The following is a 27,024-nucleotide window of genomic DNA, read 5'->3' as shown; positions in this document are numbered from 1 at the left end:
CTCTTGGGTCCCAGCCCGGGACACTGCGTCCTCCCCAAGCCCCCACTCCACCCCCGCAGGGTTAACTCCGCCTCCGCGCCTGTTTACCCAGGAGTCAGAGCCCTTGGGGGTCCCCGGCCCCTCCTTCACGCCCCCCCCCCACCGGGTTGGGGCCTTGACCCGGGAGTCCCTGTTGGCCATCCTCTCTCCCCTCCTGCGAACACCCTCTATTTATAGCAGCCCCCAGCATTCCCCGCCCCCGCTCCGTGTTGTCCAACTTCTCACAGAGCAGCCGGAGAGCAGGCGTCGGGACGCAGCAAAGAGAGGAGGTACTAGGACCCTGGGTACCCGGGAGTTGAAATTCCTGCGCCCTCGACGCCCCCAACCCTGCTCCGGGCTGGCACACCTGCCCGCCCCCAGCTCGCGAGACCCCCAGCTTCTTCAGCGGCGGTCCTCGCCCACCTCCTCCTTCCTTAACCTAACTGTTTCCGGGGGGGGGGGGCGGCAGTTGAAAATTTGGGGTGTTAGTACCTTGTAGAGCTCCCTCCTCCCGTCCCATAACTGAGTCTAGGGGCGAAGAGTACCACAGGCAGATCCAAGCCATAATAGGGGCGGTGTTGGGGGCGGGCGTGGGGATCCCTTGCAGGGTTGAGGGGTCCCCACGCACGCCCCCCACCGCTCCGTTGAGGGGGATATTGTGGGGAGCGCAAGTGGAACCTGGAAGCATCCAGCAGTTTGCTTTCCTTGCACTCCCTTCTGCCCCAGCACAGCCCCAGCGCGAGCGGAGGACGGTCTGGGGCGGGGTAAAGGGGGGTGTGTTTACTGGGGGTCTGGGGCGGATCTGCTGGGAGCTGTCGGCCCGTGGGCGGGCTGGGGCGGGCCGGGGGCGGGCCTGCGGGGAGTCCGAGCCGGGGCGGGCCCGAGTCAAAGGCAAGTGAAGGTGGAAGCGACCGAGGCGGCAGCAGGTAGGGGGAGGGGCAGGCGAGGGGCCGCGGGGCCTGGAAGGCGCCCGCCGGGCCGATGGGTGGTTTGACTCCAGTCTATTGAAGCTGGCAGCTCCGGGAAAGGGACCCGCAAGGAGGGGGCGCTCGGCTGCGGCGCACAAAGGCGGAGGCTTTTGCGGGCGGCCGGGCGTGTTTGGGGTGTGTGCGAGATTATGTCCACGGTCCGGGCGCTTGGCGCCCACAGCTCAGAGGTGTCGATCCTCACGCGGACTGGCAGCGTTGGGACAGGCTCTGGGTGCTGGGCCCGGCCAGTGCCGTAAATCCTGCCCATCCCTTTCCAGCTGGCGCTTGCCCTGGCTCGCCGTCGGGGAGGCTGGGAGATTATGGGACCGCCCTCCCCACCCTCCCCTTTCTCCACTCGCGGGACCTACATTGAGGGCCGGGTGGAGGCGAGAAGCGAAGGCGTGAGAGTTTTTTGTTTTAAAATGGTGGAGGGAAACCCTTATCTTAAACGAGAGCTGTCAAAAATCTTGGGGGTTCCCTACTCCCCCCTTTCAATTTTCAGGAGGGAGATTTGAGTAGTAACCGACTGGGCCAAGGTCACACTGGTAGTGGCAGAGCCAGGGTTAGAATCCAGAGGTTCTGACAGCCATGCTCTTTCCTCCTCCACATCAGCACTTCCTTCTTGCCATCCCCCATCCCAGCCTGGACGGATGCCTGCTCGGTGTTGCCCCGCAGGTCCCTCCAGCCCGTATTGATTGAAGCCTAGAGAGGACGCGTTCTCTGGACTGAGGGGTAGAGATTGGGGAGGGTTAGTGACCTGGGGAGGGTTGGTGACCCTGGGAGTCTGGGTCTTGGCTGATGCTTCATGTCCCTAAAAGACCCAGGGTCTGTCTCCCATATCATTCACCTCATAACTATTTTCTCAGACCCCAGAGTCAGGAGGAGTGAGAACCCTGACCCCTAATCCCACTGCATCCAGCCAATAGGAGCCCAGTAAGTGACCCCACCCACAGGCTGCAGGCTCCTTCCTCCGCAGGTTTGCCCTGGTGCTGTGTCCCTCCCTGCCCCCTCTAATGTTGAATTATGCTATTTTATTTGTAATCAGGAGGGAGTCTTGAGTCTTGGGACAAAGGGAGCCATTGGTTGGGTTGGATACTCAGGTTCCTGTGCTTTAGTGTCCCTTCCCCCAGTTGGTCATTGCTCTGGCCATTTTTAGTCCCCTTTCCTTTGAGCTGCTGACCTTGGGCTTTAGTTGAAGGTCATAGTCCACCGTGAACTCTCATCACCCTGTCCCTTTGTACCTTTAGAGTACCCAGTCACTGAGCCACGAGTTTCACCCTCTACCTAACTGGGAGTGTGGGTGTCCCCTAAATATAGCCTGGGAAACCAGAGCCACACTGCTGCTCTACTCTGGTATTTCCGTACAGGATAGGGAAAGGGTGGGGTCTGGAGGTGCCTGTGTTGAGGGGCAGCAGGGAGGTTGGTGTCCTGATTCCTCTTCTGCACCCCCTTCTCCCAGGTGGTCTGGTAATGGAGCTGAGGCAGGAAAGGTCCTGTGGGTGTCCTGGAGTAGTCTTCAACTCCTGGGTCCTTCTGTACCCTGTATTGTCCAGTGCCAACAGGGGAAGCTGGGTGTTTGAGGAGGTGTAAGGGTGAGGAGGCAACCACCCTGTCTTGTTTCCTCACCCTGCCAGGCCACCATGGCAGAACTGCAGGAGGTGCAGATCACAGAGGAGAAGCCGCTGTTGCCAGGACAGACCTCTGAGGCGGCCAAGGTTACTGGAGACCCACTGGCTTCCCTGCCCAAATCCCAGCCCTCTAAGCATTCCCCTTGCCTCTTGGCTTGGAAGCCCATGGCTCTCATTCTAATGCGCACTCCTGCTTTCTCCACCTCCACCTATCTCTCATCCCATACACTGCAGTTGGAACCAGATCCTTGTTTGTCACTGTACTAACCTTCATCCTCTTCTGTCTCTTCTTGTCAATCTTTCTTTGGTCTTTGTTGGTGTCTCTTTACCTGTCTATGTGTGTCACTCCATCTGATTCTTCATGTTTGTGTGTATCTGTATGTGTATCTCTCCAGGAGGCTGAGTTAGCTGCCCGAATCCTCCTGGACCAGGGACAGGTAACAGCATGGGGGCAGTCCCAGGGTGGGAGGAGGGGCTGTCCTCTCCCCCAGCATCTAGCAAGGGCCCTACCTGGTTTTCTCCTCTCTTAAGTTCCCTTCCCCAGCTCTCCTCTTTCCTTCCTTCCTCTTCCCTCCTCAGAGTTCCTTGATGTTCTCCAATCATTCTTTTCCATCCTCAAACCCATTTCCACCATCATGTTATCCTAAATTCTTGCTGATCCTATTTTTAATTTTGTTTTCTTCTCCTTTTTGCCACTCCCATCTCCATGATTTTGTGTAGCTCCTTCTCTGGCCCCTTTTCCTCTCAGTCTAACTCCTCTCTGATGGTGACCTGTTTTCCTACAGACTCACTCTGTGGAGACACCTTATGGCTCTGTCACTTTTACTGTCTATGGCACCCCTAAGCCCAAACGTCCAGCGATATTCACCTACCATGATGTGGGACTCAACTGTAAGGACCTTCATTTTCTCCTCCCCTTCCTTTCTGGGAACAGGCTTGGGGGAAGGGTACAATTGTAGAGGGAAGAGTCAGTGTGGGCAGGTAGGGAGCCCAGTGACTTGTCAAAGAGAAGTTCTCTCTTAGCCTGATTGTGGCATCAAAGCAAGAGGGTGGGTGGGTTTTCACGTGGGAACACTTTTCCCTGTCTGATTCTTTTGTTGGGGTGCTTTGGGCTCTCTTTAGATAAATCTTGCTTCCAGCCGCTGTTTCAATTTGGAGATATGCAGGAAATCATTCAAAACTTCGTGCGGGTTCATGTGGATGCCCCTGGAATGGAAGAGGGGGCTCCTGTGTTCCCTTTGGGGTAAGAATTAGCCCCTTATCCCTTTACCAGACTGTAAGGTACAGGGCAGGTGTGGGGAAGAATGGACCAGGGAGGAGGAAGGGGAAGGCAGTGGTGATCCTGGCCGAGGATAAGGAGGGCACAGATTGGTATTTAACATTCCTCTCTTTCCCAGATACCAGTACCCGTCTTTGGACCAGCTTGCAGACATGATCCCTTGCATCCTGCAGTACTTAAAGTGAGAGGCCTCGGGACCCTCCAAACCAGAGTTCTCTTTCTAGCACGAGGAGGCCCTTAGTACTACTGTGCCCACCATAGTTCCTGGGCTAAGTTTTAGTTCCTGGCCTCAATATATTCTTTCTCCTCCATTCCTCACCTTGATTGTTGAGAGGAGGGTAGTGGGTTTGGAAAATTGACTAGAGTCCACAGAATAGCCTTAAGGAATGAAGGAGAGGAGAAGGGTCTGTGCTTAGCCCTGCCTCAGGCTGAGCAGGGGCTTCTTAGATCTGGAAGCTAGAGAGGAAGAGGTGGGGGTGACCTAATCCCGGAGGAACCAGACAGACCTGTCTCTTCCCCTCCTATTCTTCCCTCCTCCATACACACACCTGGTGAACTGGGAGCCCTGTGTGTAGGTGAGTGGGAGAAGGAAGAGGGAGGTACTGACTCGTGGGTTCTGTTCTTAGATTTTCCTGGGCACCATGGCTCTTGGCAACTCTGAGACCCTCCTTGCCTCTGTTTCCCCCATTCTGTTGTTCACTACAGTTGTGTCTGTTTTCACTTCTTGCTAAGTTCCGTTCTTTCCGTAGAAAGCAGAACAAGTTGAACTAGCTCCTAAGAATGTACAAAGAGCTATGCATATAGGAAAAGAGTGGTTGGTAGGTTGATAGATGGGTGTTTTGTCTCAAGATATTCCCAGAGGACGCCAGGGCTAGGCTTCAGAGATCTACACTGGCTTCCAGTGCCAACCTTGTCACCAGCCTTTAGCTCCTTAGTACCTTCCTTTATATCCCCCAAAGGAAGGTCCCTTGCTATCCTCCTTTGTGCCTCTCAACTGAGGAAGGAGGGTGAGGAGTTTGAGGAGACTGGGCTGTGACAGGTTTTAGACGCCAGAGCCCATGAGACATGTTTCCCTTTTATAGTTTCTCTACAATAATTGGAGTTGGTGTTGGAGCTGGAGCCTACATCTTGTCGCGATATGCTGTAAGAAATAAAAATTTCCAGATGGGGAAAAGGAGGGTCCTGATTGATTAGAAGAATAATGCTTATTAGTGTGTGTGTTCAGAGGAGGACGTGGGGATGAGGGTGGGGAGTCGGGCCCTATGAGAACCTCAGGATGGGTGGAGCTCAGTGGGAAAGGGACGAGTCCGTGTTCTGTTTCTGATTTCCTTCTTTCTGCTGTCCCTCAGCTTACCCACCCGGACACAGTTGAAGGTCTTGTTCTCATCAACATTGATCCCAATGCCAAGGGTTGGATGGATTGGGCAGCCCACAAGGTTTGGAGAACCTCTGAACATATAGGGTGGGGGCTCTACAGTGTAACCATATGGATTCGAGCTTCACATAGAGGGTGATAGGGTAGGGAAGTGAAGTTGTGTCACTGCCTGGTCCCTTTTCCCCATAAGGTCCTGAACTTGTTCCCCTGCCCTTTCCTCATAGTTAACGGGCCTCACCTCTTCCATTCCGGAGATGATCCTTGGACATCTTTTCAGCCAGGTAGGTTGGTTGCAGAAGATGGAGGAAGTAGGGGGACCAGCAGGGACTTGATGCCTGGGATGCTGTCCTTAGCCAGGACTGATCAAGGGAAAGAAGAAGACTTGCCTCTTCTTATGCAGTGATCGCTGGCTTCTCTTTTCAACCCTAAGTTATCTCTTCTCTCTCCTTCAGGAAGAGCTGTCTGGAAACTCTGAGTTGATACAAAAATATAGGAATATCATTACACATGCACCCAACCTGGAGAACATTGAACTATACTGGAACAGCTACAACAAGTGGGTGGGCCGTGCGTGTGCATGAGAGAAATGTAGAAGTGGGAATGAGGGGTCGTGGGAAGCACAGAGGAGACGGGGAGTCTGGGAAGTATGCAGTGTGGGAGGAGGGCAGAGTTTGGTGTGCAGCTTGGGTAGCTCAGGACAGACCCAGAAGGAAGAATTGTGAGGCACACTGTCCCCTTTCTCTTGTTTACCTCCCTTGGATTTTTGGATTCTCAGAGGTAAGATGATCTCTTGTTCTGGTGCCCTTCTTTCCTCTTTGCTGGCCTCTGATCAGGGATATAGGACCTAAGTGACCATAGCAGTTTTGCTTGGGATCTGCCTGCTCTCGCCTTTGGTTTCTACTTGAAATTACCAATATTTGATCATAAAGAAGGAAGATAGGTTTCTCACAGTGGGGGAGCTTATATCTAGATGGATAGCATTGCCTGTCTAAAATTTCTACTCTTTGAACCCCTCTCTAGCCGCCGAGACCTGAACTTTGAGCGTGGAGGTGAAATCACCCTCAAGTAAGACTTTAAGAGATAGGCTTTACCTCTCTCCCTGGATCTTCCTTAGCTGTTTATATCCCTTACACGGAGAGTTTTTGACAGAGAATTTCCCTGTCATCTCTCATTCCATTATATTTAGTAAGTCATCTCCCCTAAGTCTTCTCCCTTTGAGTCTTCTTGGTGGGGTTAGCAGAGGGAAAGAAGGCTGGTTTCTGTTTGGAACCAGACATTTTTCCTGCTGCTGTGCTAGGAAGAGGTGGGTGAGGGAGTGTCAGGGGCTCACTGCCTTCTCCCCAACACTGTGCCTGTAGGTGCCCTGTGATGTTGGTGGTAGGAGACCAAGCACCCCATGAAGATGCAGTGGTCAGTAGGAAATTTTGGGGTAGTGAGGGAGAGTTGGGGTCTGAGGGTGGTGGTGAAAAGGGTATTTTGTTTGATAAGGGGCAGACTTTGTTTGGGGCAGGGAGATCAACTGTGGGGCATTAAGAATTTGATTCTTTGCTGAGAGGGGTGGCACACACCTGTAATCTCAGTGACTCAGGAGCTGAGGCAGGAGGATCATAAGCTCAAGGCCAGCCTCAGCATCTTAGCAAGCCCTCAGCAACTTAAGACCCTGCCTCAAAAAGCAAAAAGGACTGAAGGTGTAATTCAGTGGTAAAGTACCCCTGGATTCAAACCCTAGCAGCCAAAAAAAAAAGGAAAGAAAATGGACATTAGAAAAAAAATTAGATTTCTTTGATTCCTGGTAAAGAGGCACCGAGTAGAGAAAAGGACTGGAATTAGGGTCCCTGGGAGGGAATAGACCCTAGAGAGTGTGATCTCATTCATTCAGCCTTCTACTTACTCCAGGTGGAATGTAACTCAAAACTGGACCCCACCCAGACCTCGTTCCTGAAGGTAATCCTACTCCATGCCCAGCCTGACTTCTGGCCCCCTATCTGGAGCCATATAGCCTCTCTAAATTCAGCTTCTAAGCCCTGGTTCTTCTGCATGGGAGCAAGTGGGGTGAATGAAAACTAAAACAGACTGGAGTGAGGAAGCAAACTAGGAAAGAGAGACTCTTTTCTACCTCTTTTGGCGGATCATTTGATTTATATGTGTATTGTTTTTTCTTGGTGGTTATCTTGTGAGCAGATGGCAGACTCTGGAGGTCAGCCCCAGCTGACTCAGGTGAGTACCCTGCTGTCCATGAGATGGGGAAGAGGGCTAGGACATTAGTGGCTCTTACCGCACCATGGCCTTGGGCTCCTGCTGGGCCTCTAACTTCACCTCATTGTATCTCATTTCTCATCTTACTTCCGCAGCCAGGCAAGCTGACTGAAGCCTTCAAGTACTTCCTGCAAGGCATGGGCTACAGTGAGTGTGGGGAGAGAAGCTATATCATGAGGACGAGGGAGGGATGTGCACTGAGAGGGTGAACCCATTTTAGTTAATTCCTGGACTCACCACCATCTGCCATCAGACTCATTGACTCCCTGGCCTCAGTTTTAACTCTGGTCTCCACGCCAGCACCCCACCCTGAGTTGCCAGTCTCCCTTCCCCACCCCTTTCTGATTCCATCTTATCCTTCTGACTCCACAGTGGCCTCATCATGCATGACTCGCCTTTCCCGGTCCCGCACTGCCTCTCTGACCAGTGCAGCATCCATTGATGGCAACCGGTCCCGCTCCCGCACTCTGTCCCAGAGCAGTGAATCTGGAACTCTTCCTTCAGGTCCCCCAGGGCACACCATGGAGGTCTCCTGTTGAATGACCCTTGTTGCCCTGATGTGGGACCCAGCCCTCACCTCCCACAGCACTAACCTGGGAGGTGCATGAGGGCATTGGGCCAGAGTAAGCAAGGGAAATGGGCAGATCACTGGTGGGGAGATGACCTTGATCTTTGATTGCTACCCTAACTTTGACCTTTAACCTGTGATTCCCCCAGCTCCTTGGAGAGGTGCCTAATATCTCTTAAGGACCCAGACCCCTAAATTATCCCCTCTCCCATTTTGGTGTTAAGGAGGAGAAGGCATGTATCCTCTCTCCCTGATCTAGTTGTCTGTAGATGAGGGATAAGAGGCTATTGTAGCTGTCATGGTGCCTGGATCAGACTCTCCCAACTTATCCCATATTTGCAAGAGCAGGGGATTTGGGGCTGGGGCTCCATTCACCAAAGCTGATATGGCTTCTTATTAACTCTTCAGGGCCCGGAAAGGAATGGGCTCAATGAATGTGTGTCTGGGGAGGCTAGCTGGTGGGTTAGTGGTCCTCAGAATGTGATAAAATGTCCAGCGTATAAAGAGGAAGTTGGAATGGGAGATGGTGGCAATGAATGAGTATGGTGAAAAGTCTGGAGTTGGGGCAATGGGAAGGGGCCTGGGGCCATTTGGCTGCACTAACCTTGGTAGCTGTCAGTGTGTGTCTAGAGTGGGATGGGGGAGGAAGCCAAGCTTGATCCAGGATGCTTGGGGCAGAGGGGTGGGAAGGGCTATGCTGGGGCTCTGACCACACTGTGTTGTGTGGAGGGTGGCCTCCTGTCTCCCACAACTTCTGCTGTGAAAATAAACTGTAGAGGAATCTGAGTACCATTATTATTCTTGGTCTGACCATTCTGCATCATGCCCCTTTTCCTGTCCTCTTCTTGCCTAATGCTTAAATTCTCTTCTTAAAGTAACATAAATCATGGGAGAGGGCTTATGTAACAAAAATACTTCACAAAATATGACGATATGAGAACTGGTCCCGGTTCCTGTAGAATGGTATTGTTTTTCCTATCATCTTAAGTTTGTGAGAGAGGAACTATTTAGATCTCAGGAGACTGCCTTGTTAGTTGTGGGTCATTGAAAAAGGACATAGAAGTTTAGAGATGCCACCAAAATCATGATCTTTGAGAAAGAAAGCAAGCTGACTGAAATGTCCAAGGATGACTTGCAATCTACCTTCCTGCAGGATCCTTGTAGAACTTACTCAGAGTCCATTATAGATGGTTCAATATAATCAGTAGAACAAGACTAATGAAGTTACCCTAGGGCTTGGGCTGTTCGTAGTTCATCCCATTCTGAAGACTTTCAAAAGGGTCATGGCAAGGGGGTTCCTCTTAGGAACTCCTCTACCTCTGTTGAATACAAGGGGTCTGGGAGATAGTTAGACTACATTTGTGATTCTCTAAGAAGCTTTTTAACAAATATGAACAACAATCAGGAATTTAGGTATCTTGCTATTGAAGGTTATTCTTAAGTTCTTGAAACAGGTAAAAATGAGAAGGCACTTTATAGCATTACTGTCAGGAGTACTGTGGATGGAATATTACAAGGTCATTATAAGTTTGCTTTATAGAAATCTCATGGGCATTTATACTTTCATCAATGAAACTTAGCTGAGGATTGATGCAACTTGGTCTAGTGATGACACACTGATAGGGACATGATATGTCCTTGATTTTTTTTTTTCCAGTGCTGGTTTTGAACCCAGAGCCTTGCACATGCTAGGCAAGTGCTCTACCTCTGATTAAACTCCCAGGCCTGAGTCCATTTTATTTTATTATTATTATTTTTTGGTACTGGGGATTGAATCCAGGGTCACTCAACCACTGAGCCACATCCCCAGCCCTTTTTATATTTTATTTAGAGACAGGGTCTTGCAAAGTTGCTTAGAGCTTTGTTAAATTGCTCAGGCTGGTTTTGAACTTGTGATCCTCCTACTTCAGCCTCCTGAGCCTCTGGGATTACAGGCATACACCACTACACTGGGCCCTGAGTCCAGTTTAAATGTAGTAGGCCAGGGTCAGAAGTGGGGCAGGGTTATGGAGCTAACTATTGGTTGGGTATTGGACAGCCATTCCCAGGGCAGGCAGCAAAAAGTGCTAAAGTGCTACACTGAAGAAAAACAGCATGGTTGGAATCACTGGAGTCAACTAACTACTAGGCAAACCATGAAAAAAGAAAAGAACTGGAGCAACATTGGTCTTTATTGGTAATTAGTGCTATTGGGCATTATGGAAGGGAAGCCAGATCTTTTCTGCATATACACCTGCACAAGTAACTGTAAGGATAATCTTCAGAAATGGGAGTATATTACGTTTATGTGTACGTATGTTTGTGTGTAGTGTATATATCCTGTAGGTGTGTGTATGAAATGGGTGGCCACTGTTTATGTCTCTCTAGTAGGTGCTCTGTACAAGAAGTACATGGGTTAGGTAGAAGGAAAAGATGCTCGCCAGCAGCAGTGGAGAGGGAGATTTGTTGTCCTTGACTGACCTCCCTGCTTTGTTGGTTCTAGACATTCTATTCTAACCCATGGAGACACAGTGCCCCCCTGTGTTTGGCCTGGTTCTTTTTTTTTTTTTTTTTTTTTTTTTTTTAAATGGGGCGCTTAATCACTGAACCATATATCCAGCTCTTTTAATTTTTTATTTTGAGACAGGGTCTTGCTAAGAGCCTTGTTAAGTTGCTGAGGCTGGCTTTGAACTTGGAATCCTCCTGCCTCAGTCTCCCGAGTTTCTGGGATGATAGGCATGCACCACCATGCCTGGCTAGCATGGTTCTGTCTAACTTTTCCCAGTTCTCAAGTCCTTTCCTAAGTTTCTTTGTCTTACAGCTCCACTGTTTTTTGTAGTTCTGCCCCGTAGCTATATCAGGAGATCCTGATACCATGTCCTGCTGCTTGTGTATATTCTCAAGATCAGAGCTGAGAGGCTTGGCAGGTGTGTGTATGTGTGTGTATGCTTCTGTGACTTGATAGAAGCTGAACCACAAACACCTTATTTTTCCCCCTGCTTCAGGCTTAGAACTCCTGTTTATCTCTTCTTTAATTCAGGGAATGTGAGCACTTCCTAGACTTTACAACTCAAGAGAGCTAAGAGAACATTCAATGGGAATGAGAATAAAACTACAGTGAATACAGAATACAGTGAAAAGAGATTTATGGTCTTATCTTGAAAATTCTGGATCTTATAAAGAGAATTTCAAGGGTAAGTCTCTGAAGGTACAGCCATGAACTGTAGAGCAATGGTTTGGTCAAAAATGGACCATGTGAGCTGAGTGCAGTAGTGCATACCTGTAATTCCAGCATCTTGGGAGGCTAAAACAGGAGAATTGAAAGTTCAAAGCCAGTCTTACCAACTTAAAAAGAGGCCCTCAGCAACTTAGCGAGACCATCTCTAAATAAAATATAAAAGGGCTGGGGATGTGGCTCAGTGGTTACTTCCCTGGTACCACAAAAGAAAAAAAAAAAAAAAAAAAAAAAAAGAACCATATGTACTGCAATAGTCCCGTAAGATTCTCGTGAGATTCTATTGCCTAGTGACATTAGTTCTCTAAGTTTGTGTAAGTATGCTCTATGATGTTTACGCAATGACAAAAATCAACTCATGACACTTTTCAGTCACTAAGCAATGTATGACTGTACACTTGAAACAGTGAAGGAAGAGACGTTGAACACTGTAGAGTACTCTAATGGTCAGGGAAAATGTTGGAGTGGGAGACACCGTTTTTCTAAGGAGATTTTAGGACTAGCTAGAAAATGAGAGTGAGTTCTGACTGGAGGCCAGGGGTGTGGCAAGGGTAAATGGTATCCAGAGACATGTAGTTTATTTATACCCTCTTTCTTTACTAACCTCAGAATTTTCCCCATATTGGATAATTATATAGCAAAAATATAATGCATTCTGTATTTGACATCCAACAAATCTAAAGACAGAAACTCAGAATACAATTAAAATTTTAAAAATTAACCTGTGATTGGCATTTTATAAGCATCCCCATAGGTCAGTGCCTAGGTGTAATCCCTCTCTGTACCCTCTTTGCTTTTGCTTCACCTTTACTAGTGGCAATGGGCTTCCTGCTCAGGTCCATGAGGGAATGTGAGAGTGTCTGGATGGTTGCCACACTCACACATACCAACCCACTCAAGTTCTGGCAGCTGTTCTTCATACTCCATCAGACCAGAGCCAGGAGCAAGGGACTACTTCCTGCAGTGAGGGAAGCAAGATACTCCAAAATTATCCTTCAGGGAGGTGGCCAAGTGGCACAAATTATCTCACAGGAATTAGCCTGGAGCTGTTTTTTGTTTTTGAACATCTTATCCCCATGTATTGATTTCTGACTTTCCACCCAGCTCCAGTACATCCCCTCAACTTTGTTTTCTCTTGGATGCTATTCTATCACTCCTTATGCATGAATTGTCATCTCACCATGGCAATTTCCAAACCAAACCCTCAGCTCGAAAGCAAAGAAAAGACAGGGAGTTCCAAATGGATACTTCAGAGAACAATTAATCGGTGACAGAAATGGAAAGCTACCTCTAGGAAGGGTAGTTGGACGCCTCATTCTTCTGTTTTCTTCCTAAGTGTATAAAAAAATACACACGTGGGACTGGAGGATGAGGGGTGGGGAAGGGCGACACTGATTGAGGAGATATGAACATTGTCCCACTTAAATTCTCTCCTGATTATTCCAACTAGCTTCCCTCATCCCTTTTATCAGTCTGCATATTGTCCCTCATATTTAAAATATATTAAACATACGTATCATATATATATGTATATATATATTTTTTAACATACACATTTATGTATATTGGTACTGGAGATTGAACCCAGGAGTGATCTGCCACTGAGCAGTATACCCCCAGTCCTTTTTATTTTGAGATAGGGTTGTGCAAAGTTGCCAGCATGAGCCTTGAACTTGTGTGGCTCCTGCCTCAGCCTCCTGAGTTGCTGGGGTTATAGGCATGCACTAAAGCACCTAGCCCCTCCTGTTTTTATTTTTCAACTCTCATTATTATTCTTGTTATCTTCTGTTACAACCTGTCTCTTAAGGCTGATTGAATCAAAGATTACTCCTACATCTGTCTTCTAGTCACCATAGCCCAGACATCTCAGCTATCCCTATGGTTCTTATGCCTGTTCTTATTTCAGCTTTATTTTGATCTCATTCATCTTTGGCTCCCTGATAGCTCCCTTTGGATCCTTGCTGGGAATTCATGTCTTTTGAAAATGATCAAAAGATTTGTTTTCTTTTCCTGGTGCTCTCTATATGGAACCATACTCCAGCTTTATTCCAGCTCCTGATACAATACAGTTTATACTAAAGATAGTTCTGGTCCCTATTGGTGAAAATTTTGGGCAAAGGAAATAGATCTGGGGAGGAAAGAAAGTATTGATGGCTGAATGCAGAGGAAGCTAAAGAGGAATCCAAGAATCCTGGGATGGAAGATGGCAAAAAAATGTGTGACTTCCTTATGCTTGAAATATCCTAACCTCTGCCTCATACATCAAATACTGATAGCATCAGTGACCCAGAAACATGGAGAAGAGTCCTGACAGTGTAATGTCTATAGGCATACAAATATTTATTGGAAATAGCTTCCATATAATCATGTCCCTTTCAATTCATCCCTGCTGAAGACCAGGTAAGATCACTTAATTGAACACAACAGAGAAACTTCTGTTTGCCCCTCTATATCTCTGTATTATGCTCTGGTTGACCAGTTTGCAATGCACCTCTGGCTTGTTTGGCTTTGCCCAGTAAGATGCTGACACAGATCAAAGAATAGAAGGCTGGTGAGGTTATTTCCCTGGCCTCTCCTTTTTGGGACTGTGCAGGTTGACTACATCCCTCTATCAAGGCCACAGCTCTTATTGGCTGTCCCTCTTTAGTTTCTGGTAACTGCTCTTTTTTCTTTAGCCTAGGTAACAGTATTGTCAATACCTAGCCCCAGGGTATTGCCACATCTTTTCTTGCTTTGTTCAAATCCTGCCCATACCTTACTAAATACTCCCTTTATTAAACTTGCCTCATTTATTCAATGTGCTACTATCTGCTTTCTTCTAGAATCCTAACATACAGGATGGGAGATGAGAGGGGTGGTTAGGTAAGGTAAAGTAGGAGAAGAGAATCTATATATTGAGTTTTTTTTAGAATTATAGAAACAGGGCTGTGAAGCCCAGATAGCTAAGTGATTAAACTATTTAACTTTTCAGAATGTCAGTTTCCCTAGACTTCCTACAGGGATATTATCTACCTGTCAGGGTTGTGAAAGTAAATAATGTATGTGAAAGCAATAGCATAGTGCCTGATATGCAGCAGGTTATATTGTTATTACTATGCACTAGTCACTGTTCTAAGTACATTACATGTTCCTGAATTTAATATTGAAGAGAAGACATACTAGGATGATACTTTGGGGAATTTTTTTCCTGTATTAGACACATGTATCTATCTTCTTTCTTCCTATCTCTCTCTATATCTATCAATCCATTCATCCATCTGTCATCTGTTATGTTTTGTTTTGTACTGGGGACTGAACCCAGGGGCACTCTACCACCGAGTCACATTCCCTGCCCTTTTTATTTTTTATTTTGAGATGGGGTATTGCTAAGTTGCTGAGGTTGGCTCCCAATTTGTGATCCTCCTGTCTCAGCCTCCTGAGTTGCTGGGATTATAGGCAAGTGCCACCAGGCCTGGCAATTATGTATCTTTTTTGCCCAGGGCTTGTCTTATCAGTGATGCTTGGGTGTATAAATAGGATTCCTTAGGAGGCTAGTATTTCTTACTGTGTGGGGAGCAGAATGAGATGGAAAGGAGACAGCGAGTGAGGTCTTGTCATGTTAAGGCTATCTGAGCTTCCACACTGAAAATCATAGAAGTGGCAAACCTGTGAGGGTGAGTTAGTTCCCAGGACACACCTTCTCTTTCCTCATTTCTGTGGTAAGTGTCCTCCATCTCATGGGTGGGAGGCTGGGCAACAGTTCTTCTGTGCCTCCTTAGTTCCAGATAATCTGCTTTTATGTGTCCTTAGCTTTTAAGGGAAGCAACACATTGTAGGAGTTACTCAAACTGAAGGACAAGTGATAGGGCAGGCAGAAGGAAAGCCACTAAATCATGCAGGAGCCAAGTAATCACTGTAGGTATTTATCTGGCGTCTTTTCCCCTCTCCAAACACACTGCTTTTTAATCCCTCAGTCTGAAGCAGACAGAAGGGAACAGGCTCAAAGAACACCACTCATGTCCCTGAGGTCATACAGGGCTGTGTGAAAAATAGGAACTTGAAGGAAACAAGCTCTGTTTAGCCTGATGATCTCATGAGTCTGCTGGGCACACAGTGGCTGATAGTAGGTAGTGGGAGTGGGGTGAGGTAGTCAGTGTAAGAAAATAATCAATTCCCCTGGCTTCTATTTTTAAACCTCTTTTCTTCTAAATGCTGGGAGTGCTGGCTCATTTTCTAGACTTCTGTGGGTAAAGTGGGAGGGGACTGTTGGAATCTCAGCAATGCTACCCTGTTGGGGCCAGGGCCTGCAACTTACAGAATGGCTAGGGGCGGTGAGGTAGTCAGTGTAAGAAAATAATCAATTCCCCTGGCTTCTATTTTTAAACCTCTTTTCTTCTAAATGCTGGGAGTGCTGGCTCATTTTCTAGACTCCTGTAGGTAAAGTGGGAGGGGACTGTTGGAATCTCAGCAATGCTACCCTGTTGGGGCCAGGGCCTGCAACTTACAGAATGGCTAGGGGTTCTGATTCCAGAAGAAAATACTGCTTCCATCACAAATCCCTCCCATTCCCCATTCTACCACTTCCTGTACCACCCAGCTTCTGGGCAATTGAGAGAAATGAAATACAAAATGGCTGAAGGGGAAGGATAAAATGGACATTTTATTGTACACAGTAGAATAAAAGGGACAAGAATCAAAACTGCAGTAATGATCTTTATATCAATTCTCCAATTAATAGGCACTCAACCTAAAGAATAAAATTGTAATGACAAAAAAAAAAAAAAAAAATAGGCACTCAACCTAAACATCCTTTTCTCAATTCTGAGTGAGAAATGGGATCTTATGTAGGTAAAAGCTGAAGTCCAGGCCATGAGAATACCTAGCTGATATAATTTAGTCCTAGTTAAAAAAATATCTGAGGGCCAAAGTCATGGGAGGTGTCTCCTCGGGTAGAGCGGTCCTCCTAGATAGGTCCATTAGAGAACTCTCAGGCCCATAAAGCAATAATGGCCATGAAGGCAAAACCAGCAGCTACACAGCCCCACTTGGTCAAAGGGGCCTCAGGACCAGCTAGCTCTCGGGGCAGAATTTCCAGGAAGGTAACATATAAGAATGTGCCAGCTGCCACACCCTCCAACACAGCCTGGGCTAAGCCTTGCCCCGCTCCAGAATCCCTTCCAGCCACAGTCAGCCCTAAGGCTAGTCCCAGGGGGGACATGAGGGCTAATAATAATATGGAGAACATGGCCCATCGTGATCCAGTGCCTATCTTCACCAGACGCAGTCCTACGCCAAAAACTACAAGCCCCTTATGAGCTAAGACAGCAAGACAGAGCTGTATGGTAGCTGCTATTGTTGGCTGTAGCCCCACAGCTAGACCTTCAAACACGGAATGAAAGGAGAGTGAAAGCAAGAGGACAAGGGCTCGAAGGGGACCCCGTGAGGCTGAGGGTAGAGGTTCATGACTGTGGAATCCAAAGATGTGAGTTCCACCCCATTCCTCTTTCTGCAGTGTTGATCCTTCAGCAGCCCCAGGACAGCACTGCAATGCCAGCGACTCCAAAAGGAAAACAGAGAAAAAACCCAGGGAGATGATGAGCTCTCCATAGGGATATTCCACCTAGGGACAGAAAGAGGGCTGTGAGACAGGAAGGGAAGGGAAGACACTGCACTGGATGGACATGGGATTGGGAGATTGGAGAGAATGGGAAAATGTGGTAATATAATGTAAAAGAAGGGTATAGAGATGAAGTTATGGGTAGATGTGCAATAGCAAGAATATTAGAAAGGATAAGGGACACAATATGAAGAGATTTAGAAATATGGGAAGATAATATGAAGTATGTCAGAGGGTCCAGGGAAAGAAGTAAATAGTAAAGCAAGAGTTTTTCTGGGGTTCTATAAGCACAAAAAGATTGTGGTGGTTCCTCCTTTGCTGTACACTGAGCTGGGGAGAAGGGATTCCTGGTATTCCTCACATATTCTCCTCTAAAGGGTCTGCGTGTGAAAGAAATCTCTGGTTCTCCCCACTCTCCAGATAGGGGTGGTGGGAGATTACTTACATGATCTGAATCAGTAGCATCAGAGGAATTTCCCTTAATTTCTGTCCTGTTCTACGGTGAAAGAAACAGAAATTAGATGGAGGATGGGGCAGTTCGTGTCCTGTCCTGTCCTTTCATCAGTAGTTCTTTCCTTAAACCTCAGTCTGACTTGCTTTCATCATGCCACACAGTGTAAGAGCTATTAGCTTCCCTGTTGTCCCACTCATGCCCATGGTTCCTTCACTCTCCTGGCTTTCCTCTCTTGGTTCTGTTTGTCATTCTTGCTTCACAGCTCTGCAGTTTGGCATTCGCCTGCTCACCTGCACCTGGAACTTCTGAATTTCTGATTCAATTCCCTCCAGGGCTTCGGCAGTCATATGCATGAACCCTGCTCCCAGGAAAACGCCAGCAGAAATGCAGCCCAGGAAACTGAGGACCCGGCGGTGACGACCTAATAACGAAGAAGTTACAATCCAGTTGGCAATGAGGGGATAAACAAAGGTGACTAAAGAGCAACAGGCAGCACCCAATGTCCTGAGCTTGGGCATAGTGAAAGAATCAGAGCAGGAAATCAGGAGAGGGTTGAGGTAAGACTCAGCTAAAGGGATGAAGATGGGGTGGAGCTATACCTGTAGCTGCATCAATCTGGAACCACTTGAAGCAGATGGGAATAAGGCCACAGGTCAGAGTGAGAGCCAACAGGGCAAACAGGCAGCCAATTTTTACTCCCAGTAGTGACTCCATCTCTGTGGTGCAGCATAAACAGAGGCCTCAGAATGGCAAATGGAGCAGTAGTGTTATCTTAGTGGTCAAAGTTGGAAACTGTCCACTTGCTGGAGTTTCAGGAGACTGTTGCTCTTTCCGTTCTGGGTTGTCTCTGCTTGTGCATAGCTGGGTAGGGCCCTGCCCCAGCTACCTGCCCTCCCACTACATGGAGGCCCCTCCCCTGGCTCATGCCTTCCTGAGCTTCAAAACCAGAAACTCCGGACTCCCTGGCAGGTATAGCTCAGTGCCGTCTTCTCCTCTTCAATGCCATGACTAATCCAAGAATTCTGGATAGTTTTAATTTATCCCTGGGGTTGATCTAACCCCAAATGGGGAAATCTATGGTAGTAACTTCCTGTTTTGTGTTGGGGGATATTCTGCTCCTAACTCTGGACATTTGATCTAAGCCTTCCATACCCTCTCTACCTCAACGCAAGTTGTATAGGTTGCTAGGTTGATATCTGAACCGAACCCTTTCAGAGGGGATTTGGGGCCACTGGGGGCAAAGAGGTGGGGCTGAGAGGTAGTGCTACTGTCATTCTGTGGGAACTGATAGGTGAGGGGACTCCCTTTTCCTGTAAACTCCAGAAAAATAGCTTCAGGCATGGAAACGTCTAGTGGGGAGTGGACATTTCTGGTTTTACTATACTGATACTGTCCTGACATCTGACTGTGCCTGTTTCTGTAACTGAGCCTCTGTAACAAGATTAATATATTTTTCTCTCCTACTAAACTAAACCATTCACCCTCCCTAGTTAAAGTTAAGAAAAACCAAACCAAACCAAACCAAAAAACAGAAAAGCATATTCTCTGGTCAAGGTGCCCTGTGTCCCTGTTTGCATTCCTATAAGCATAAATTGCTAACTTTGTTATTATTTTTGTCATGCAAGGTGATTTACGTTTGATTTTCAAAACTCTAGATTGCTCAATGGTCAGATGTCCATTAGTGCCAAGAAGTCTTAAAAATCTCCTTTTTTACCATTTTCTCCCACTGGACTCCTACTTATATAACTCATAATTATGCTTGAGAGAGTAAGGCAGATTTGAGGTATGTCCCTTGTCTTTTCGATTAGTCCTTTTCTTTTACATTTTCTCCACTCCAAGCACCAGTGCTCAGTGATTGGTTGGTTGCTGTGTACTGGGCACACAAATCTGATTTTGGGTTTGGTAATGTTGGACTTTCAAGATTTAAGATTAATAATAAAGTTGTTCTAGCTACAAAAACAGTAAGGCCTAGGGTAAAACAGAAATCAAACAAACAAATTGAAGGATCCTGCCTGGGTGCATAAGGGTAGAGATGTAAGATTTGGTACTGACAGGGATCAATATTGAGGATATTGTGTGGGGCAGACTCTGGCATAGCTGAGGGACCTTGGGAAAGATGGAAGGGAAAGATATATACAAAAAATGAGGTTAGGTAACTGTTGGTTCTCCTATTCAGGTGGCCCACATAACTATCCTGAGACCTGTTGAGCCAGTTCTCAAGAGTGCTGAGGGTGGTTTTCCCCACTATTTCAGATAATCTTCCTGGGAAGTCCTGGTCTTTAGCAGAAGCAGTAGTATTCTTACAGGGGATGGTGAGCTTGAGATTTGTGTAGTAAGCTTCGCATGGAAAATTTCAGGATTCTCTTCATTACAGGACAGGCCGGGATGATAGACCCCTATACTTTTAAGAATCACAAAATCCACTATCATTCTTTAAAAATTTATTATTATTATTAAAACTTCAAGCAAATGCAGAAATGCAGGTGTACTGGCATTCTCTTCCTGGATACCAGGTAGCTTCAGGCGTGGCAGGTATGATGGAAGAAAACAGTAGTTACATATCCTTGTCAACTGTTATGGAATTCTCAGGGGGATCTTGAGCAGGGGAGAGAGGAAATTCAGATGGAGTGATCACAGGTAAAAGATCTCCCCAGGAACTGACACGGGCACAACGATACAAATCCCTATTGAATGGAAAGAGATGTCAATGTAGGCTGCAGGTTTTTGCCACATTCAACTAATTTTGGTCACATCTTCTATACCTGCCATGTCGGCGGGCTGTGATGACAGCATGCTGCATATGCCCATCTGGACAGCACAGGTGACAATGCACATGGCGAGGCCGTTTAAGGATAGGTTGAGTGATTCGTGGCCAGCAATTAACCTCCTCTGGAGACCCCCGGGCAAGGATCAACATAGAGAACTTTTCTTCCTTTGGCTTCCTGTTCTAAGGTAAGAATATACAGACTGTTTAGAGGAAAAAGATATGAGAAAAAACTTTTTAGTCCTCCCTCCCCCTACAGTTCTTTTTTCATATTCTATAATGCAGGCTCTAATATCTCCAGGCTATTCTATGAATTCTCAAACTTCCCACCTGACTCTTTCTTCTTTGTTTTCCCAGGCTATCTTCTCCCTGTTGCAATATTCCCAGAATACATACCCAGCTGAAGGGAATGGGATGGTAAGCTTGGGAGAAGCTACAGGCCAGGGGCTTAGAGGCTGTCAGCTGAGGACAAGGAAGTTCATGGGGACACTGTGAACATAAAGACATGAGAAAGAAGAAACAAGAGCTATTAATCATAAAATTTAAGAATGATAAAGTCAAGAAGGGTCAGAGAGAAGGGAGCACAGGAGCAGGGGGTAGGAGAGTCAAGAGAATCAGCAGGTGAAAAGTGGATAGAGGGCTGGTGTAGTGGTGCACGCCTGTAATGCTTGCAATGTGGGAGGCCTGAGGCAAGGGGATCACAAGTTCAAAGCCAACCTCAGCAATTTATCAAGGCCCTAAGCTACTTAGTAAGACCCTGTCTCCAAGTAAAAAATAAAGAGGGTGGGCGATGTGGCTCAGTGGTTAAGTGTTCCTGGGTTCAATTCCTGGTACCAAAAAAAGAAAGTGGATATGGACACAAAATAGCAGAGAGTGGCTTGGCTTTACCCTCCTGCTCTTCTTGGCCACTCTAAGTTCAGATCTATGTTCTGCCACAGGTGAAGTAATACTCACTGGGGCAAAGACAAAACCAGGCCGAGGATCTGAAGGTAACTTCTCTTTTCCCTGAAATCAAAGAAATAAAGCTAGGATTGAAGGGCCCTACTTTCATGATTCAATTTCTACACTTGGTGAATTGAGGAATTCTTTAATATTCAGTTCTAATAAAGACAAACTATATTCTTTGAATTAAGCTGGCTCTATCACCAATGTGCCAAACAAAGAACTTTCTCTCTGCAGCAGTAGAAAGGCAGGAACTTGGCATACAGTATGGTGCTCTCCCTTGTCAGCAACCTCCACTCTCAAAAATTTTTTACTCCAGGAAAATTAAATTTATGATTACACACTGGCTCATCCTCTCCCACAGAGACAAGGTTCTTGACTCAGCAATGCCCTAGATTAGAGTGGGCAATTTTTTTTAAAGGGTCAGAGTAGGCAAAATCTATTTCTGTCCCAACTACTCAACTCTGCAATTTGTGGTGTGAGAGCAGCCATAGATAATAGACACATGAATATGCATGGCCCATAAAAACAGGTGGTAGGTGGGATTTGATACACAGGCCCTCATTTGCCAACCACTGTCTTATATCATAATGATTTTTCATGTCTTATTTCCTGAGAGTCACCCTTATCAATAGGTGACAGAGTCTCATTAGTTTTGAAGGGAGTAACAGTAATTGGTGACAGACAGCTGTGGGTGGGTTGAAGGAAGGGCAAAGAACTTTACCTTAAGGACCAGGTCCCTGGCATCCATGAGAAGGCGGTGCCCAGCTTTTGTTCCATTCTCCACCAATACCTGTTGGCAAAAGGGAAAAAAAGACAGAAGCCCTGAATTATATGAAAGTATAAAGAAACATTAGTAGCACTCAAGATGTCTAAAAGAGTCTAAAAGGAAATAGACATTATATAAAAGATGGGGATGAGACCCTAAAAGAGGGACACAGAAATCTATACAGCAGAGACATAAATGTTCAAGAATAAAGACAATGAGAGAAGGAAGGCAAGAGAAAGGTGATTTCAACTCACCAGAAAATGGCTTGTCTTACGCCACAAAGTTTGAACCACCTCAGTACGGTCAGCCTTACTGGGCAGCTCACTTAGGGCAAAGGCCGATACTACCACATCGAATTGTACCTGAGGACCAAGACAAGGAACATGATAGAGCTGACAGTTCCCAAGTCCAAGAATACAAGAAGTCCTAGCCCCTAAATTTCTGCTACTCCTTCTTTTGTCTTCTAATATTCAATGCTGGACTGCAAGGCTGAGGTCATAGTTTTCTATCTGTCACATTTCATATTTAGAAATATCCAAACACTGCTACTTGCCTTGGGTGACACAGGTAGAAACTGTCTGAAAAAGACACCTGGAACATAAGGCTCTCCTGTTTCTGAACCACCTGTGAAAAAAAAAGATGTGGAACTAAGAATGTATATGAAGTTTAGAGTCACAGGTATAAACTGAAGAGATATTCAGAGAAAAAACATGGCCCTGAGGATAAAGAAAAACACTAGGTGAAACTGAGATGCAATATGCTAAGTTAATATTAAAAAGGACAGGGAAAACATCAGCTTCCTTGACTTGCTAACCTTATCAACCAACCACATAACCACAACCCAGCAAAGTTCTCTAACACCTTCTGCTTGACCATAATACTGGAAGGAGACCAGATTCATCTTAACTCTTAGTCCTCCTCTCTACTTCCCAATGAAACACTCTTTCTCCTAATCTTTGCTTCCTTAACTGCCCCCCAACTTTGGAAAAGCCCTATCTTATAGCTTATTCTCACCTTTCAGTAGCTTTTCTGCCAAATGCAACATGGCAGCTGAGGTATCCACACACATATATTCACGAAGGCTCTGGCCCCAAGTACTATGAGCAGCCCTGAGATGGCAAAACAAAAACCAACAATTTTCATGACAAAGAGTCATCCCTTTAAGAGACCCATCTACCTCCAATCCCACCCCTGGGGAAACAGGGTTATGTTTAAATAGTTAGAAAAACTAACAAAATTATTTTCTTATTTCATTTATAATTCCTGGAAAAAAGGACAGTACCAAGGGGAGGGAGTGGTGAAGTGTTGGGAAGTGATATTGGGCCAAATAATATTGTTATATTGTGTGTGTGTACAAATATGTAATAAATCCCACCATTATGCACAACTACAAAGTACCAATAAGAAAAGAATATGGGAGTTGGGGATGGTGGCACATGCCTGTAATCCCAAACTTGGGAGGCTAAGGCAGGAGGATCATGAGTTCAAAGCCAGACTTAGCAACTTAGAGAGGCACTTAGCAACTCAGCGAGACCCTGTCTCTAAATAAAAGAATATGGGGAAAAAAGAGGCAGATTCAAATATCTATCTGTTCCCAAAAAAAAAAAAAAAAAAAAAAAATTGATATGTAAAACCTATTCCCTATACTAAATACCTTTCCTTTTAAATCTTTCTAAATATGGTCCTTTTTTATTTCATATTTAAGTTTTGGTTCCAATCCATATACCTTATTCTGCTTGGCCTACTCTGAGGGAAGAAACATTCTAGTTTTCCAACTTTCCTGTTCTCCCCCTGGTTTCCCAGTCTCTTGATATTTAGAAGCAAACAAGTAAGGCTATCTAGAGATAGAACTGACAAAGACAGGGCTAAAGAAAGTTACTCACCAGGTGACAGAACCAGTACCAGAGCCAAAGTCCATCAAGGTTTGTGGCTTAAACTCTGGAATTCGAGTCTGGATCTGAAGAAATATATAACACCCCATAGAAGAGTAGTAGAGACTTAGGGTCAGAATATATCAATTATGGGACTATGATAGTGATGTGAATGTGTTTTGAAATTCAATATAAATACTTTAGAGACTAGAAAGCTCCTAAAGCAATAATGCTAAATCTTTCTTGGGTCACAGAATCCTTTCAGAGGATAAAGAGAACCTCTTTTAAAAAATGCACATATAATGTCTCAAGAATTCCTACTCCAGAAGACTACTTTATGAATGTGGGAGCTGATAGTAAGAGGGTTCAGTCTAGAAGTTGAGGGACTTTCACCTCATGGAATGCTCTGAAGACTGCTGCAAAGCCACCATCCAGTCTTGCTGCCATATACACCAGGCTCAGTTCCTCATTGTAGCTGTCACAAAAATCAGAGTCACACTTACTAGGAAATAACTTCAATTCCATAGTTACCTTCTAGATTTTTAAGGAACTGAAATCTCTGGAATGGGCTCTTCCAGCTCAGCCTTTTCACTTCCCAATATGGAAAGGTCCAGGTAGCTTTCTCACACACTAAATTGACTGTGTAATTGCACTCCCCCACCTCTTCTCAAGTTCAACATTTCTTTCTTTTGCTCCCTTACTGGCCCCTTCTTACCTCAGTTCTTGCCAATGGTAAGTAGTTTTGCGCAGGGCATGTAGCACTGCTCCACGAAGTTTCTCCTCTGTCTGAGATAAGTCTGCGGTGAGAACAAGGACTGGAAGTGAGGACCTAGGGAGAATAGGGATCAGATCCAATAATTGAATATAATGCCCACTCAATCCTCCTTCATTCCCCACCAGAAAAAAGTCTTCAAAGCTCAAGAGAGAAATCAAACCTAGAAAAAAACTCCAGGTAAGAGTAACAATAATGATCACCACCACCAGGTGTATCAGATAGTATTCTGCCTCTAACAGCAGTTTATTCAACTGAACCAATCCTATCCCACGAGTTTTGTTTTACATTAAAGAGAAGTGTATTAAAAACTTAAAAGGGGGTCTGGGGTTGTAGCTCAGTGGTAGAGAGCTTGCCTCTCATACATGAGACACTAGGTTCAATCCTCAGCACCACATAAAAATAAGTAAAGGTATTGTGTCCATCTACAACTGAAAAAAACAAAAACAAAAAACAAAAACCCTTAAAGGATAGGATAAGGATGATACTTTGTGGATTTCCTCATTTTCTGAAAACTTAAGATTGTGATATCTCCAATGTTCTCATGGGGAGGAAAGCTGCATGAAAATCTGTCTCATGACTAGTCTCAGTATATTATTTAGCAAGTGTCTATTGAATGCCTACTCTGAACCAGGTACATGATGAAAAAAAGGCAGGTCTGCAATATGAAAAAGCTCATAATCACGAAAATAACTTGAAATATTCTTCTATTCCTGAAGGTTTCAATATTGGATAGGGAACCATACAGGACTTTATTTCAACCGAATAAAAAAATGTATGAACTTTTGGAAGGAAAAAAGAGAAAAAAAAACAAAACAAACAAAAAAAAAAACAAAAAACGAAAGTCCCAAAGATTTGGATTTTTCCACCTTTATCCAAACCCCAGGGGTAAACAGTGGACTAATCTAGTAAGGCATCATTTTAACAACTGCTTTGCCAGAAAGATAACATCTAAGCCAGCAGCAATGGCATACTCCTGTAAGCTCAGCAACTCAGGAGGCTGAGTCAGGAGGATCACAAAGCTGGAGGCCACCTTTAACAGTTCAGCATGATCCTCAGCAATTTAGCAAGAGAAAAAAAAGAGCTGGGGATGTATCTTAGTGGTAAAGTGCTTCTGGATAAAGGAAGAAAACAAACCTCAGCATCTGTCTGAAAGACTGTGAAATTATTCCTTGCTCTTCATTTTTCCACTGATATTTCAATCTGGCCTATTTGTTATTTATTCTTAAATCCTACCTTGGTTTTCTGAGAATTTTTTCTCAAGACGTATGGCCCGTCTTTGCAACTCTTCTGGTTCTACAGGCAAATGTCGGCTCCAGAGATAATTGGTCAGTGCTTGCACCTGCATCTCTACATTGGGCATTGCGCTCTCTATGGGCCAAATAGGAAAAGCGGCATCACTAGCGTGTAGATCTAGTCGCCTTTCTTTTCAGGCCTTCATTCACACAGATACTCACCAACCAGTAGTACCCGCGCGGTGTCAGTCAGCGCCTGCGGCAGACGCACGTGCGGAAGCTGCAGGATGCCGGGGTGCTTACGATGGGGCTTCTTCCCCAGAAAATCGGATCTGTTATCTATCTGGGTCACGCCGGGCACTAGGAAGGCGAGCGCCTGCACGCCGGGAAGGAAAAGCTGATTGCCAGGCAGAAAGGAAACTGGCAGGGGCTTAAGCGCTTACTAAAAGGAAGGGGGTTAGGGGCTGCCGATAGCTTTCCTTCTCCGACCGGTGCTGTCTCTGCACACTCAGTCTTCCCGAGAGCAAAGGAAGTAGGTACTTACTCGGGACTGAAGAACTACTCCAAGGCTGCGGCGCCATCTGCCTAATGTCAGTAGGAATCTCAGTCCCCTTGCGGTCGCCATGGCTCGGGAGGCAAACCGGAAACGGAACTGTAGGTGCCGGTGACTCTCATGCCCAAGTCGCGGTGAGCATGCTCCGTGGAACTTCGCGCGGGACAGTATCAACCAATGGGAAGGGCGCTTACTTACTGGCATCCAATGAGAAGTCTATATGTAAATCTCCTCGAGGAGGAAATTACGTAGGCGGGACCTGGGCTGCTGTTCAGACTTAGTCAGCCGGAGGATCCCCGGTCCTGCAGGGAGTAGTCGCTAGGACCAGAAATAAAGGGGGCAGGGCGGGGCCGGCTTTCGACTGACGAAGACTATTTCTGAGTGTATTTCTTGCTTTCCTCCCTGGAGGATTCCGTATCTTGGATTGTTTCCTGTGTGAAAAGGGGGAAAGGTTGAAATAAAAAGATATGATGAGAAAAATCAGGTTTAGACCGCCAAGGATAATCAAAATAAATAATTATTAATAATTATTTACTCTTGTATTCCCAGCGATTTGGGAGATTGAGTCGGGAGGATCACAAGTTTGGGGCCAGCCTTAGCAACTTAGTGAGACCCTGTTTCAAAATATAAATCAAAATAAAAAGTGCTGGTGATGTAGGTCAGTGGTAAAGCACCCCTGGGTTCAATACCGGGTACCCCCTCCCCCCCCCCCCCCCCGCCAAAATAAAAGTTAGTAGTTGAATAAATATTAAGCCTACTTAG

General features: G+C 46.0%; 3 protein-coding genes across 14 annotated transcripts; 1 reads left to right on the top strand and 2 right to left on the bottom strand.

Moving 5' to 3' along the window:
• Positions 1–227: 227 nt before the first annotated feature.
• Ndrg2 (NDRG family member 2) lies at positions 228–8,878 on the top strand. 7 transcript variants are annotated; one of them, XM_047539159.1, is made up of 17 exons: positions 258–308; positions 1,853–1,919; positions 2,621–2,701; positions 3,010–3,051; positions 3,400–3,505; positions 3,737–3,857; positions 4,012–4,074; positions 4,976–5,036; positions 5,243–5,329; positions 5,493–5,549; positions 5,721–5,824; positions 6,289–6,333; positions 6,627–6,678; positions 7,165–7,212; positions 7,450–7,485; positions 7,620–7,671; positions 7,897–8,878. In XM_047539159.1, the coding sequence occupies exons 3-17, from the start codon at positions 2,627–2,629 to the stop codon at positions 8,061–8,063; spliced, it is 1,116 nt and encodes a 371-aa protein (XP_047395115.1). In that variant the 5' UTR covers positions 258–308; positions 1,853–1,919; positions 2,621–2,626; the 3' UTR covers positions 8,064–8,878. The 7 variants fall into 7 exon arrangements, with proteins under 7 accessions (XP_047395116.1, XP_047395112.1, XP_047395115.1 ...); XM_047539156.1 differs by lacking the exon at positions 1,853–1,919 and having other exon boundaries at positions 229–308; XM_047539162.1 differs by lacking the exon at positions 3,010–3,051.
• A 6,083-nt stretch (positions 8,879–14,961) lies between these two features.
• On the bottom strand, positions 14,962–18,239 carry Slc39a2 (solute carrier family 39 member 2). 4 transcript variants are annotated; one of them, XM_047540515.1, is made up of 4 exons: positions 17,956–18,239; positions 17,647–17,777; positions 17,348–17,398; positions 14,962–15,095 (listed from the first exon to the last, which is right to left on the bottom strand). In XM_047540515.1, exons 1-4 carry the CDS (start codon positions 18,068–18,070, stop codon positions 15,021–15,023), a joined length of 372 nt encoding a protein of 123 aa, XP_047396471.1. In that variant the 5' UTR covers positions 18,071–18,239; the 3' UTR covers positions 14,962–15,020. The 4 variants fall into 4 exon arrangements, with proteins under 4 accessions (XP_047396471.1, XP_047396473.1, XP_047396470.1 ...); XM_047540517.1 differs by having other exon boundaries at positions 15,051–15,095; positions 17,348–17,393; positions 17,956–18,224; XM_047540514.1 differs by lacking the exon at positions 14,962–15,095 and adding an exon at positions 15,931–16,905 and having other exon boundaries at positions 17,956–18,224.
• A 1,525-nt stretch (positions 18,240–19,764) lies between these two features.
• Positions 19,765–26,378, bottom strand: Mettl17 (methyltransferase like 17). Of its 3 annotated transcripts, XM_047542564.1 has the most exons (14): positions 26,254–26,364; positions 25,932–26,085; positions 25,711–25,845; positions 24,418–24,499; positions 24,096–24,177; positions 23,715–23,788; positions 22,846–22,940; positions 22,385–22,455; positions 22,086–22,193; positions 21,787–21,855; positions 21,075–21,125; positions 20,517–20,609; positions 20,119–20,303; positions 19,766–20,040 (listed from the first exon to the last, which is right to left on the bottom strand). In XM_047542564.1, the coding sequence occupies exons 1-14, from the start codon at positions 26,332–26,334 to the stop codon at positions 19,911–19,913; spliced, it is 1,410 nt and encodes a 469-aa protein (XP_047398520.1). In that variant the 5' UTR covers positions 26,335–26,364; the 3' UTR covers positions 19,766–19,910. The 3 variants fall into 3 exon arrangements, with proteins under 3 accessions (XP_047398522.1, XP_047398521.1, XP_047398520.1); XM_047542566.1 differs by lacking the exon at positions 25,932–26,085 and having other exon boundaries at positions 19,765–20,040; positions 26,254–26,378; XM_047542565.1 differs by lacking the exon at positions 20,517–20,609 and having other exon boundaries at positions 19,765–20,040.
• Between the last annotated feature and the right edge of the window lie 646 nt (positions 26,379–27,024).

Source organism: Sciurus carolinensis, chromosome 2 (genome assembly GCF_902686445.1).
Source record: "Sciurus carolinensis chromosome 2, mSciCar1.2, whole genome shotgun sequence".
NCBI lineage: Eukaryota > Metazoa > Chordata > Mammalia > Rodentia > Sciuridae > Sciurus > Sciurus carolinensis.
Note: the sequence above shows the minus strand (reverse complement) of the source record. Positions and strands in the feature narration are given on the sequence as shown.

What these genes read in the sequence shown, in the direction of transcription:
- Ndrg2 (XM_047539156.1), top strand. Translation starts at nt 2,627, where the DNA reads ATGGCAGAACTGCAGGAGGTGCAGATCACAGAGGAGAAGCCGCTGTTG. An exon ending in TGCATCCTGCAGTACTTAAA is followed by an intron (nt 4,075 to 4,975) that starts GTGAGAGGCCTC and finishes TCCCTTTTATAG; the next exon opens with TTTCTCTACAATAATTGGAG. An exon ending in TTGGACATCTTTTCAGCCAG is followed by an intron (nt 5,550 to 5,720) that starts GTAGGTTGGTTG and finishes TCTCTCCTTCAG; the next exon opens with GAAGAGCTGTCTGGAAACTC.
- Slc39a2 (XM_047540514.1), bottom strand. Translation starts at nt 18,070, where the DNA reads ATGGAGTCACTACTGGGAGTAAAAATTGGCTGCCTGTTTGCCCTGTTG. An exon ending in CCAGATTGATGCAGCTACAG is followed by an intron (nt 17,778 to 17,955) that starts GTATAGCTCCAC and finishes CTTCGTTATTAG; the next exon opens with GTCGTCACCGCCGGGTCCTC. An exon ending in ATGCTACTGATTCAGATCAT is followed by an intron (nt 16,906 to 17,347) that starts GTAAGTAATCTC and finishes TTCTGTCCCTAG; the next exon opens with GTGGAATATCCCTATGGAGA.
- Mettl17 (XM_047542564.1), bottom strand. Translation starts at nt 26,334, where the DNA reads ATGGCGACCGCAAGGGGACTGAGATTCCTACTGACATTAGGCAGATGG. An exon ending in GAGTAGTTCTTCAGTCCCGA is followed by an intron (nt 26,086 to 26,253) that starts GTAAGTACCTAC and finishes CCCGGCGTGCAG; the next exon opens with GCGCTCGCCTTCCTAGTGCC. An exon ending in GTAAGACAAGCCATTTTCTG is followed by an intron (nt 21,856 to 22,085) that starts GTGAGTTGAAAT and finishes TTTTGCCAACAG; the next exon opens with GTATTGGTGGAGAATGGAAC.